The sequence below is a fragment of the Augochlora pura genome, chromosome 1, assembly GCF_028453695.1.
Source record: "Augochlora pura isolate Apur16 chromosome 1, APUR_v2.2.1, whole genome shotgun sequence".
NCBI lineage: Eukaryota > Metazoa > Arthropoda > Insecta > Hymenoptera > Halictidae > Augochlora > Augochlora pura.
Window position 1 is genome coordinate 467,070 of NC_135772.1, and position 14,044 is coordinate 481,113.

The 14,044-nt window shown below is 46.4% G+C and overlaps 2 protein-coding genes across 4 annotated transcripts in view; both read left to right on the forward strand.

The window, feature by feature from the left end:
* Gukh (NHS actin remodeling regulator GUK-holder) overlaps positions 1-14,044 on the forward strand; it is a 51,747-nt gene that overhangs the window by 32,040 nt on the left and 5,663 nt on the right. Inside the window, exons 2-9 of one of the 3 annotated variants that reach the window (XM_078176667.1) lie at positions 1,255-1,505; positions 2,437-2,603; positions 3,001-3,201; positions 3,308-3,538; positions 3,608-3,874; positions 4,073-4,523; positions 4,629-5,469; positions 5,571-5,861. In XM_078176667.1, coding sequence (XP_078032793.1) covers positions 1,255-1,505; positions 2,437-2,603; positions 3,001-3,201; positions 3,308-3,538; positions 3,608-3,874; positions 4,073-4,523; positions 4,629-5,469; positions 5,571-5,861 — 2,700 coding nt within the window. Of the gene's footprint in view, positions 1-1,254; positions 1,506-2,436; positions 2,604-3,000; positions 3,202-3,307; positions 3,875-4,072; positions 4,524-4,628; positions 5,470-5,570; positions 5,862-14,044 lie in introns of all 3 variants that reach the window. The other 2 variants (XM_078176651.1, XM_078176658.1) reach the window with 2 other exon arrangements.
* Positions 5,900-6,919, forward strand: LOC144467746 (uncharacterized). Its single transcript, XM_078176680.1, has one exon. The coding sequence runs from the start codon at positions 6,233-6,235 to the stop codon at positions 6,917-6,919; it is 687 nt and encodes a 228-aa protein (XP_078032806.1). The 5' UTR covers positions 5,900-6,232.

Below are 14,044 nucleotides of genomic sequence, written 5' to 3' on the forward strand. Positions count from 1 at the left end.
CTTTTAATTAGCGACCATTCGAAAATCGTTTTACGTATCCTTGCGCATCGGGGTGTATCTGCGAAACGCCGCTCTGCTCCGATCTCTCTTCGTTACCGTTATCGTTATCGTTATCGATAACTAGACTGTTGGAATAACAATCGGAGAAAAATGATGCAGAGGTGGATAAAATTCGAAATAATTTCATATGAAATATTAACCATTGATATGTTCGAATTAAATAACGTTTATTGGAAAGAAATTAATGAAATCAATTGTACGCGCAATAAATGAAAATCGTGACTCACGCGTCGGTGGCTTTTGCACATTCATCGTGTTCCTGTAAAATTGGCGTTATTGTGCACGCGTGTATTGTTTGTCTACCGAACATTGGTCACGTCAGTTTCATTATTCATTTAATTGCTGTCTTCCTTTCGGGCCAACAGCCAACGATTGCTGTCCCGAAACAATGACGCGTGTTCCTTGGTGCTGCCATGCCGCCGTAGGTGGCGGCCATTATCCCTTCTACTTGTTTGCGTTGTCCCTTTTCATTTTCCTCCGCTTATTGTTCGCGCAATAACGCGAAGAGTCAATTGGCATTGTCTCAGCACACAACAGAACTATTCTCCATTTTACAAACACAAAACGAATATTTCGCGTCACCCTCGCGTCCTAGGTGAATCCAAGGGTGCAAAAAGATGGTTCGTTGGACCCCGACAACCGCAGAACGCGGACTTGGGCTAAGTTGTCGGGGGAAAGCCGTCAATGGTGTTTTCTCCTCGAACGGTGCCCTTTATCTCGCATTTCATAATCATTCCGAACCGAAATTGGAAGAACATTCGCCGCAAACTATTTCATACGTTCGCGCTGCTCGTGTGTCGATGCTTTTCCGAAAAGCATATCTGAAATCGACACAGGTGTTGGCAAACTATGCTTGGGCAATGGTTCGTTTCATCGATCTGTCTTGGAAGAGAAAGAGAGAGAGCGTACTATGATTCAAGGTTGGTAGCACAGGTTGCGCGGTTCGGGGAGAGTATGATTGATAGACCAGGTAGACGCGAGAGCCAGTGATTATAGATTATACCATACCATCGGACACCCACCGATAGCCATAGTTCGAGACTACGAATCGGACTGAACTGTTCGGTCCAACGTGCGCCGGTTTTGTAAAGTTTATTAAATTTTTCTGCGGATAATAATATTCTTAAAAAAATGTTTGCAACTTTTGGGTTGAGATTCGGGTGAATCACGCAAACGGATGTTATTCTGTTGCAGCCGAATCGGACATATGCACGTTCTCCGCAAGAACCGAGCATTTCCATGTGAACAACAAGCCATCGTCGTCGCTGTTCACGTCGAACACAAGACCGAAGGCACTAAGAGAGCTGTACGAGGCCGCTGCTATCGTCGCTGTCAGAGGACTGGATAGTCTGAGAAGGGATGGCAGTTCGATGGATATGTTCCTGTGCACGCCCGTCCTTGGCAAGAGGCGGCGGGATCAAAGTCTCGACATCGAATCCAGAATCGTGCGTATAAATCTCTGTTCGAATATGGCAACACGCGTCGATGGACGTAACGATTATCGACACGATCGCTTTATTTCTCGTTGCTGATTTTCCCGTTGCGTTTTCATAATTCCATCCCTTATCGAATTACGCAATCTCGATACGGGCAATGTAATTTAAAGAGGCAACGACGCGGATTACGCGCGAATTTCGGTCGCGGACGTTAAATATATATATATATAATGTATATCGCGAACGTTAAATATAGTCGATCCATTTTCACCGTATTCGTAACGAGCGCATAGAAAGGGAGCAGACTGTAACACAATCCGTGGCATATTCCATGCGTGAAACCCGCTTGGTCACGAGGTGACATCTGACAATGGCTGTGCCCACGCAGCGCCGCAGTGCGTAAAACACGTCGGTAGCTTTTCGCCGCAGCATCGAGTTTCTCTGAAACAGAAGCAATGCGGCAGTACTTCCTACAATACCGTTGTCGGTTCGAGCCGAACGAGGAAGAAATTCGGTATCTGTCAGGGTCGGTTTTTCACAATTCGCTCATCCATCCCTCCTTTATAGCATAGCTGCGGCGGAGCTCCAATTCGTGAATCGGAAAAGAAAACATTCAAATAAAAGTTAAAAGTATAGGAAGTTGTTTTGAAAACTAGAATCTCGATTATCCTGACTTCTAATATTATGCATATGTAATAGCTTTAAAGGATATCTAGGTACTGTTTTATCGTCGGAACGTTTACGTTCTTCCGATTAATTCGAATAACCGAGGTTATACTAACCGGTAACCGCTTAACCGGACAACGGTGTTGTACCTATGGTACCGCGTTCGATGTTTAAGATTACTGCGCCTAGAAATCCTCGACCGTTGCTCAAGTATTATACGTATAGCTTGCACAGGACAGCGATTTTGTTTCACGTGTATATTTCTTGGCTACAGCCGGCCGTTATCGAAGATCTACGCAGATGGACGTCCACGGAGGCGCTCGGGGACGTTACTGTACCACCGGATTGCATGTCCAGGATCCTGGGAGACACCACCGACGACGATGCCGTCGATCACAAACTTCCCAGCCCGGAAGAACAGGTTCAAGCTGTCGCTCTCAAGTAAGAACGAAATTTATGCCGTCGTAACCGTCGTAACTACGAAATGATATTTCTGGCGTCACTCGCTCCTTTTTCTTTAATCCTCGAAACGCTCGTATTTAACTTTGGTATGGAGCACCCGAGCCGTTTTAGCTTCGATTCGTTGATCTACTTAACTTTTCAACAAAATAAAATCTCTGCACGGAATATACCGCTATTGCTACCAGCAGCTTTCCCAGCTGGTTTAAAGTATCGCCAATATAGCGGCATTCCATCAACGACAGCACTTCCTAGAAAGCTAATAAATATCCGACGCGTAATTAGAGCTTACTCGATGCATTCGGGAGACGGTTGATAACCAGCCCGTGTAACAAAGAAAGATATACATATAGGTTATGCATGTATTATTACCGTTTAGGTTCCCAGCAGAGATCGTGGCAGTGGACGTCAGTGGAAAAGGATTCGAAAGAATGTCGATGAGAAGAAGATCTTTACTATCCGGTCCAGAAAACCAGGAAACAGCTGTCAAAAGACGATCGCGGCTTCGCAGGCCCAGAGGAAAGAGACGAAATACGATAGCTGGTACCGATCAAAAAGAGATACGACAAGCGATCGGAGGGTAAGTTGTACACATACATGTATATTGATTTTAGTAAACCTCCTTTTAGACAACCGTAATCGTACGATTGTAACCTTTAACTGGCCGTGCCCGTTTCGATTTCCAGAGAGACGATCGACGAGGACGCGGACGGAACGATATCGAACATAGCGTCGCGGACGCAGCGATCGGCGAGCACGGACATATTGGGCTCGTCGAAGAAGGACTCGCCGACGGAGAAAAAGTCCCACTTCAACACCTTGAAAGCGTGGGGAATGTCCCGGCTGAAGCTGATCAGCCCAAAGTCGAACAACCAGCAGCAGGAGCAACCGGGGACGGCCGCGGCGATCGCAGCGAGGTCAGAGACGGATCGAAATCAATCGAGGTCGACGGAGGATAGAAATACTTACGAAATGGTAACAAGCAGGCGCAGGAAGGACAAGTCGCACGAGAGGAAGCCCAGCTCGTCGAGCTCCAGTGGCAAAAGTATCGCGAGCATACCGGTGTCGGTGCCGACCACGGAGAAACAGCCGGGCGTGAAATTGCGGGAGAGCGCGGTCCAAAGAAGAGAAAGACGAAAAGGCAGCAACCGGGACGACCCGCCCCATTCCAGCTCGGGGAACTGGAGCGCATCCTCCGAGAGCGGAAGGGCCAGCATCGGCAGCGAGACCACCACTACCACTCATCAGCCAAGGTACGGTGGTGTTCGCCTCGAGATCCGAGACCACTCGTTTACGAGGCCTCTATCGAGCTTCGATCCTTTGCTCCTCCGTCGCTCGACCTCGATCTCGATCTCGATCGCGTTCCGACAGATTTTCACTCTCGTCCGATTTTCGGTAAAATTATGCAACGTCGTGCGACGCGTTCTAACGGTGGCACATATATTAATAAGCAGGTCGACGACAACAGCATCGATCGGAACATCCTCCACATCTCTGAGCCACGTCCGACGATTCAAGGGACGGGATATGTCTGCCTCGTCCTCGGTCACATCGGAAGGCACGCTGACACCCGATATTATACAGGATATCGCGGTAGTACCTTTTTCCGACGATGGCGAGACCTCGTCCGTGTACTCCTGCGACACGGAAGGGTACTACACGTCGTTCCACGTGGATTCCGGCTTAAAAACCCTGCGAGAGGAGGAGCCGGCTTTGCAGACTTTGTCGACAAAGACCAACGACGTCAGTTCCGATCCCACTTCGCCGACTGTGGAAAACGAATACGAGCTATTCGGAAGAGGGTCAACCTCGACGACGACGAGCTCCGCGGGAACAGTTTGCACAGCATTATTGGCGCCGCCACCGCCGGAAAGAAAGTCCAGTCTCACGGTGGTCGCCATGGTGAGGATTCCAACGTCGCGTATCTAACCCTTTCTCATTCTCTTACCGGTTTCAGCTGTCCCGCGTCCGTCGCAAACATTTAATCGGGCATTTTGGCGTCGACAGGTGCACGGGCAAAATCAAAATGGCGGCGAGTCTCCGGACAGCGGACACAACACTTCGTCGTCGCCGGTAGAGTCCGCCTCGAGTCCAGCGTGCACGGGAAGGTCCTGTTCCGAGTTCGAATATTCCGAGTCGAGCGACCTGGAGGGCTGCGAGAGGATCGAGAGAATTCGCTCCAAGACAGCGATCAACGCCAGTCGTATACCGTCCATGTGCGTTATCACGCCACCCGGCTCCGACGACGAGCTCGCACGAGAGTCGGAACAGATCGGCAAGTCCACCGAAAACCGGAAGCAAGACATTCAAGCCGGAGGATCCGTCCTCATGTCCGCCACAGTTGGCACCTCCAAGATGGAGGTGATCAACGGACAAGACAAGAACATGTACGCGACCGTACAGGTATTACCTTCGCCAGCGAGCGACAGAGCCACCGTTGGACAGACCTCTGTCAAGATCAGTCCACTGAGCGGTGTTTTGGGCAAGCTTCGCGGCGTGCTTCCAGGCAGGAAGCAGGCGCCCAAGAACTCGGCGCAGGATCAAGGGAATGCAGACTCCGGCGACTATGTCACTATAGCCGACGTGAGGAATAATAACGACAAACGGCAAGAGTCGGGGACTAATTCGAGCACAACCCCCGCCTGGTCACCGGTGTTGTACGCCAATTCCGACATCTTCAAGAAGGACGCCGAGTACGTTAGTTTAAACGAGTTACCAAAAAAGCCGACCTCCTCCTTGGAAAGGAAGAGACAGGGTGCGAGGGTCACGTTAGACTCCGAAGGCAAGGTTGTATACACCTCCGATAGCTTGAAGAGAAGGAAAGGAGCGCATTCCACCTTCAATCCAGGTACTCTCGACTCCCTCGCCGTTCTTTACCAATTTCTAAACGCGTTAAATATTTTTCTTGTCCGGAGTAACAGCGAATACATGTTGTAAATACGTGTTCAGGTCCGTTCGTGAGAGAAGGAGTGTCTCCGAGCCCGTCGCCGTTGTTGCACCGTGCAACCCCGAATATTCGAGCAGTGACCAAGAGCAACGACGCGGTCGATGGGCCGGCAAAATTGACACCGCCCACGTCGCCGCAGCTGGGAAAGCTGATCATCAGGGCGGCGAGAAGCCCGGAACGCGCGAGCAGTCCTGACTACGTTCGAACACCGACGACCGTGGTGGGACCCACGAGTCCAACGACGGTCCATCGACAAGTTCGGGGCGCTTACGTGAACATGCAGGAGGACGAAGGTAAGAAGGCTTCTGGTACGAGCGCTGACGAACGAGATTGCACTGGCTGTGTCGGTAGATTAAAAGCACCATTCTCACGCCTCGGCAACGCTCATCCTAACGAGGAGGCGGCGGCGGCGGCGGCGGCGGGCACAGTTCCGACCACCGAAGGCAGCCCGTTGCTGTCCGCAAATGGCACGTGTCAGACCGTCACCGGGACCGTAGCGCTGGCGCCGAGTAACAAACTCCTAGATATTAACAAACCCAAGCTGTCCTCTAAGAAAGCGTACGTTGCCAGGTCGACCGGAGCGACCGTTTGCGACGAGAACCACCCTCCGGCGATCGACGACGGCCAAGCGTCGGCTCAGGAAGGCTCTCGGTTCCCCAACAAGATGGACAACCCGCCGAGAATGTCGTCCTCCAGGTCCACGAACCTGCGACTCGACTTTGAAAAGTCGGCTCTCTGCCTAAAGAGCCTGAGGCCGACGGGCAACACGCCCAAGTTGAGCAAAAAGCTGCTGGTGTCGGATCTCGACACGCCGAGCTTTTACAGGAAAGTCGCGAGGCTGGATGTTCGGTCGGAGAACAGAGACTCGTGTGATCCCAATGACCAAGAGAAATCCATCGCTGACACGTTCGGCGACTGTATCTCGAACGACGAACGCGTCGTTTTAGATTCACCGGTTATTATCGAGACGTGTTCCGATGGCAACGCTACCAAACGATCCGACGGTCCCCGCGAGGACAGAATCGAGCACAAGGTGAAACGCAGCGAGAGCTATCGAATGGCGAACAGTCCGATCATGTTCATAAGAAAGTTCTCGAGCACGACGGACAGGTCCAAGATCTCTAGGACGCCGTCGGAGGAATTGCAGGAGGAGTTGTTGAAGGAGAGTATCAATTATCCCGAGACCGTGTCCAGTCCCGAACCTCGGAGCGACGGGAACATTGGTTTCAACGCGGACGCGACAATCTCGGTCCCCCAAACGACGGTTCCAAAGAGTCCTCGACCTAGAGCTACCGATATCCAGCCGGCGAGAGTGCTTAAATACTCGGGCAACGATACAGAGATTTGGTAATCTGTTGTGCACATAATCGATGGCGGATACGATCAATGATCGATAAAAAACTTTACTGCGATAGACAAACCCGCGCATTCCGTTTTATGAGTAATGGAGCTTGTGGTGAAAATATTGTTTAGAGGATTCGAAGAAAAATCATTTATAGTTCCGGATCTATATCATCGGGCCAAGCACGTTCAACGATGATTGAAATCTTCTTAGGTTTTAGGACATGCTCCCGCTAAATATCATTTTTATACAAGAATTACTTTATGTCTATGCCACTTTCGGTTATAGAATCAATTCTTCTTCCATTAGAATTTCCATCCGGGAAACGTAGAATTAGCAATCGTGCGCGATCTTTTTCGTAAATTGAAATTGCACACAGTTAAAGTTAGCCAATGATCTCATGCTCGAGCTCGGTTCGATCGGAAGCGCCTCCAATAATCTATATGTAGATAAGAATTCGATGCGAATTCAGAGAAAACCATAAAATTCTAAAGTTTTCTTAACGCAGTCACCCCTTCCGAGTCCTTGCCCTGCGGAGTGCAATCAGGAATTGTTCGCTGTTTTTGTTTCTCAATCCGTCAAGCACGAACACGATTACGACTCTCTACCGACGACGTCCTCCTCTCTATGTATAAACGATCTCAGCAATTGCAAAGCTAAAAGTGATTCGCTATCTGAGGCGGATAAGCGTTAACGGATCAATCGTTGCGCCGGTTTCACGCTTATGCGTTTAGATCTTTGGGAGTTTTGCCTTTTGACTACGAGATCATTTCGAAACACTGCCAAGTATCTATGAAACTTCAGAGTGCGATCAATGTACCCGGAAGCGTGGACAAAAGATACCAGTTCATGGAATCGAATTAATGTTGTCGGTGATTTAATGTTTTCGCGGATACTTTTTCAAACTTGTTTCGAGTTTACAGTTGATAATCGGAATTTTACAAGTTATTCTCAAGTATTACGAATCAATATCGCGTTTCAACACGAATAAGATCGTTGCAACGATAAAAAGCTCGCAGATGGCCCATTTAAGTCCCTATGAAAAATATCTGCTTCATCGAGAAGTTCCTGGGAATTGTGTAAAAGAAAAGTAGGGAGATCGATGAGATCGTTGTTGCTTGGAATTAATGAGGGCAAATGATAAACGGTTTGCTCGGCAGTCGTCACGACAACAAGGCCGACCAATATTTTCCCGGAAATTATCTATTATTGCATTAGGTACTGATAGTAATTCCTACCCCTGTTACAAATAAGGGTACAAATCGAGCGTATCGTGGTTTTTAAATTGGATTGTTTGTCACCTCCTTGTCTCTCTCTCTCTCTCTCTCTCTCTCTCTCTCCCCCTCCCCCTCCCTCCTTCCTATCGAGGAAGATTATTTGCATCTTTCTTTCATTTGACCGATTTCATTACGCGATTAGTAATATTTTTCTGCACCCACAAATTTTATCGATGTAATCTAGCTCAAGATTTCGGTATTGCCGATGGTCGGTAAACACTCTTTGCTTAAAAGGACTAGCTTTGCAATTTTCCCACGGACAGAAAAAGATTTGTTAAATATTTCAATTAGTTTCATCAATGTTGAATATTGTTCTCACGCTGTTTACCAAATTGGATCGATAATTGTTCGCGGTTTGATATTCGCGCACACGTTTCACCGGCCTGTGCCGTGTAGGGGATGAAAAATGAAATTCAGAACGCATACAAAGCAGCGATAATAGCGAAAATGTGACAATCCGCTTTATCTAATAACCTTGCGAAAGATATGGCATGTTGGCATTGCTTTGTTGGAGTTATCGATGAAATTATTGAACTCGAAAATATTCCGTGCTGCGCTGAACACAGGGTTTCAACGTTTATCGCTTCGCGTTGTTAAGTTAGATTACCCACGCAAAACTAGGTAACGCGGAGTTACTGACGCTACCGACGAACCTGCGAAGATGACAGATTTCGCGTTATTTATTTTACACAAGTAAATCGTTAACAAAATGTTTGCTCGCTTTTCTATATCTCCAACTATAAAAGTACCGCGATCTATTCCTTTGGGAATTAATATACAAATACGGCCATGTTTTTAAGATTTTTAAGTACAGTGGAACTCTCGCGTAACGAGGTCGATCACGCTATAGTAGTTCACCTAATTCTCCTCACTATCTATGACTTTCCATTCATTCAATTTCAGTACATGTCCAGATAAATGGATTCCTTTGTATTTGATTGCACTTAATAATATCTCGATGCGTACAAATTTAGAAATTGCCCTTTAGAATATGACACTTATTTGGAAAACTAATTTTTTCTTTGTTACAGAACAAAGGTACGGTATCAGCCTAGTTATCAAACGTATGAACACGACGTTTTTATTTGGTTTATCATCGACTCAATGTTGAACACATTACATTCATAAATTTAACTTTTTAATTAAAGAATATACGTAAAACTATTTCTTTGCATCGTCGTAATTGAAAGAGAGAAAATCATGCAAGAAATTGAACGAATGTAGTTACCGTCGATCCAACTTGTTCGGTTGATTAAATAAATAAAAGTATATCTATTTAGCTCCCGTTTCCTGCATGGCGAACGATTCCGACGATGAGTCATCGTATGTTTGCGGATAATGAAACGTACGCGTAACGGGATGGCCGTGCGATAATGGGGGTTCGGATAAGAAAGATTCTATTGTATTTTTACGGTGTGTCGAAGTTCAGCAGCGCGGGCCTAAGCAAGAGAGGGGGGAGAGAGAGAGAGAGAGAGAGAGAGAGAGTTGGAAATCTCCGAGAAGCCCCCAGTGAAGCCACACTTTGTTAGCCCTTGTCGGTATCATTAGTCGCTGGCTCAATAACTAACGGAGTTGCATCAGACATGATGTTCATCCCGTCTGATAATGCCGAATTCCAGATAAACTACACAGGGAAATTCCCTGCGCGCTGGCGCACGAGGATTCAAATACTTTCCACGCAAATGCAACCACCCTCAGTTCATCTCTACCGGTTGACGCGAACGGTTTCCTAGGTATCGCACCTGATTGGTATCCATCGAGTGGTTCTCTCCGGCACACGATAATTTCGAAAACACCGCCACGAATCCCGTCCACGTACGCGAATAAATCACTCCACGTGATTGGTTGACATCACTTTTGAATATTTCGCTCAATGCTGACAGACCGCTTCTAGAATCTATGAGGAACGTAGCGAAACGCGACAACGATTTCCGCTTAGAGATCCACTCCTCAACTTTTGTTGAAAGCAGTTTTTAAAGCAATTTTCTGTCGGCAATTCTTTTCTTATCTGAACGGGACATTAAATATTGGTCTCCGGTTTCCGATAGAAATGTTCAAGGAGTAACTCCTTGGCAAAACGCAAGAGGAAATATGTCATAAAGTGTCGGAAGCGTGGCGGGTCGCGAGCAATCCTAAAGCCGCGAGCGTGCACTTGTCGGCGAGCCATTCAATCTTCGCGCGTCGCGTCGCGTCGTTGCCGTCAGAAGGAAATTCGCGTTTATAAAACGATGATAAGCCGGTATCGGTCCTCCAGCGAAGAGGAAATCTTGTCGGTAGACGCACGGTCGCCATCGCGTGATAGGAATCCGTTCGCGAGAGTGTTACTTGCTGTTTGACAGTCCACTCGTTGAGTGCAGAGCTGTGTTTCAACATGCTGGCGAGGCATCTTCTTTTTCTGGCAACGAGACAGTACCGTAAGTCGTCGCGACACTTTCTTTGCGAATCCTCACGATCGCAGACAAAAGACCTCTAGAATGCGACACGCGAGATCGTTTGTACGCGTGCATGGATCGCGTGTCACAGTTTTACGTGTGTCCGATTACGCGTTTTTCATAAATCTCTCGTTTAACCATCTTAATGGCACCTTTGTATTCTATTTAGTGCATTGGTTGACGTCGTATCGATGGCTCTTGATTGCTATACAATCTGCAATTTAAGTCGTGTAGTTGCAATGCGTCAAATATTGGATATTGGATGGCTCCAGTAGTTGTTCCAAATGTTATTGGCGCATTAAGTTAAATAATCGTGTACGGCAGCGAACGTCTTGGAAATTAATCGATTCCAGTTACAACTCTGTTCGACAGAGTGTTTGCTGTTTACAACACTTGTTTCCATTATCAAGCGTAACATTTGCAGCTCCCGGGTTGGGGCTTCTGTTCCGATTCCCGACCATCGCTTTTTCCATTAAACAAACGTGTCCGAGCCAATGGATTGTCGTGTATTTATAGAGTTTGTGTCTCGTTATACGAGATGTCATGCTTTGGGTAAAACGCCTGAACGAGATAGTTTCTGCTCGTACGTACAGACACGATGAAATTTATTCGATATCGTTATTCTCATTTTCGCCTACTCGCGGAGAGAAGGTTCGAATGCGTTGATTTATTCGTCAACCGATTTTCAACGTTACCTAATGAATCGAAAAGGAATACAATTTGCTAATAATCTTATATATTATCCTGAATCCTTCCTTTTCAGACATTAAAATTGATGTTTTGAAAGTAGCAAACGGTGTGCCACAAATGTAATTGAATTATTCCGCTAATTGCTAATCGACTGGTTTGCTGATTACGTTTCACGTTACGTCACGGTAGATAACACAGGTCACGTACTGTAGCTCGTTGAGCCTCCGTATCATTAATCGTGTATTATACTCGCATCGTTTGATAACCAATTATTTTAGACGCGTACAGGGTGTCCCATGAAATCGAAGAGTAAACGCGTCTCAGGGAAATACTTTACCATGCCACTCTTATTGATCCGTTATTGTCGAACTTGATTGAAAATCGTCCGAATTCTCCTGCTCGATAAACTCTCGACACGACCTTTCTCGACTTACCATTTCTATACGGAATTATCGGTAGACTGCGGCTCTTTGCGCGAAATAAAGGTTATTTTTTTAATTTCGTACTTGATCTACCCATTTAGAGCAGCTGTCATCGGTGAATTCGGTCGCGATCATAAAATACGCCCTTATTACCTTGTATTATTTTACAGCGATACTTACGAGTTGCGATAACAGAATTAATATCGCGTATAAATGCTGAGAAATAACTCGGAGGTATCGCATTCGACAAAGAATGCTGCTGCTGCTGCTGCTGCTGCTGTATTATGTGAGAGCAGGATAAAGAAAAGAAAAACATAATACTATATCAAGACTTTTGGCCGAATGTGTGGTCGTCCGATACTTTGATGATCAATTTGGCAGGAAAGGTGCCTTTTTGTCGCGCGAGAACTACAGACAGAGTATACTTGTACCGGCAGCCTTCGCCGCGAATCCGATTGCATATCGTAGCGACAGGTTATTTTGCGTTTTAGCATGTGTTGTCGATGCGAGTGTGCCCCGGCTTGTCGTGCCGCATGTTAGTCCAATGTGTGTGCTCGCCCCTCGTTGTAAGTAGCGTTAACTAACACCTCATGGGACTAACTTGAAACACATCGTCGTCGCGCGGTGTTCTCCAACGCCGCGAGTTCATCCGAATCGAAGAATACAACGAGACGAAGACTCTTGTTACCTGGTTTATTTTCGCGTACCGATAACTTTGATATTTTTTATTGCTTTCTAACATTAATACTTGGAACATGAAATTTTTGATAATTTTCTAGACGCTGGAAAAGATAAATAGATTTTAGATTTTAGCAAGGTGTCGTTGAGCTGTTCGATCCGGATCATCGTGCGTCGTTGCATCGCCCCTGTATCATTGTATATATCTATACGAAAGTCCGTTCCACTTTGTTAGCCACGTGTTCTAGGCACGGATGTTTGCAGCTCGCCTGTTAATTAACTTTCGGATCGTGGAAACGACCGTGTCCCCCGATTACGAGTTCGCGTAACGCGTTAACATAACCGGGCAATGAATGAGCATTATGTATATAACATATATCACTGGCGTGTCATTTCCTTGTGTCTGTCCGACTGCAGCAAGAATTAATCAGCTTGCAACTAATATCGGGAGGACTACTTACAACCTGGGTAGAGGAGCATGCAATACCTTGTATATTTGGCCCTATGGATTCGTGTAAGCGCAAACGATGCACGAAATGCTGCTCGGTTTATTCGCGTGGTAGAGACCAGGATTATGGCATGGTGATTCGATTCCAGCAACTCGGTTATACGAAACTATGGGACCAAGTGTACCGTCGTATGCATATGTACATAGTATAGGCACTTGTTACTTATAAGACTCATCTCTCGATCGTGTGCACCGTATGTTTATAAATATGTATATTTCGTGTTGTAATTCACCAATGACCAGCGTATTTTATTTCTCGTTTGTATATACTGTGGCAAAATGTGTCATTCAAATCCGGGAGGAATGTATGTGAATAGAGATGACAGTGTTTGATAGAAATTACGGATGTGTTTTGTTATTTGTGTTTCTCTGTTTTCACTCGTTTCGCACGCACTATCTATTCGTTTACGTTTAACCCTCTCGTCACGGTGGAGTTCGACGCCGGCACACTATTGCGTGAAACTATGATATGTGTACAAAGTATAAAGAGGTAATTAGAGTAATATTAAGATCGATCGGAACTGTTAAAAGACTCGATAAGGTCCAATAAGGATTGTCGTTCCGACACTTGCGATAAAAGATTTGCATATACATGCGTGTACACAACGTTAAGTTATTAATCCCTGAATAAATTTATAATAAAATCCGAATGTCGGAGATTTTGTAAAGAACCAAATTGGACGAGACAACAACTTTTTCATTCGTTTCGTGTCGTCGTGTTCACTTTTTGAAAAAGTATTCCTTCGTGCTGACACCGTATCGACTACGTTCACGAGAGAAGGAATAGTGCGCCGGTGACGCGTAGAGTTACGTTATAAAGCGTAGGTAAAATCTCTGGTTGGTATTGATCCGGCAAATACATACCAGTTATCTTTCTACCGGCTGAGAACCGCTGTCGCGTTGTACATACTTACGAGTTACCGTACACGTTCTCTCTATCTTTCCATTTTTCCCTCTTTTCACCCCCTTGTCTTTCTCTCATCCTCTTGTTCTTCTCTCCCCCATATCGTAGACCCCCACCGTATCGGTCCACGTACACCTACCATGCTAGTTTTAGAGAAAAAAGATGCACTTCGTACACGTGTGTGCGCGCGCGTGTCTGTGTGTGTGTGTGCGTGCGTGCGTGC

Bases quoted from the DNA above. Each gene is read 5' to 3' on its own strand.
- LOC144467746 (XM_078176680.1), top strand. From the start codon at position 6,233: ATGGACAACCCGCCGAGAATGTCGTCCTCCAGGTCCACGAACCTGCGA.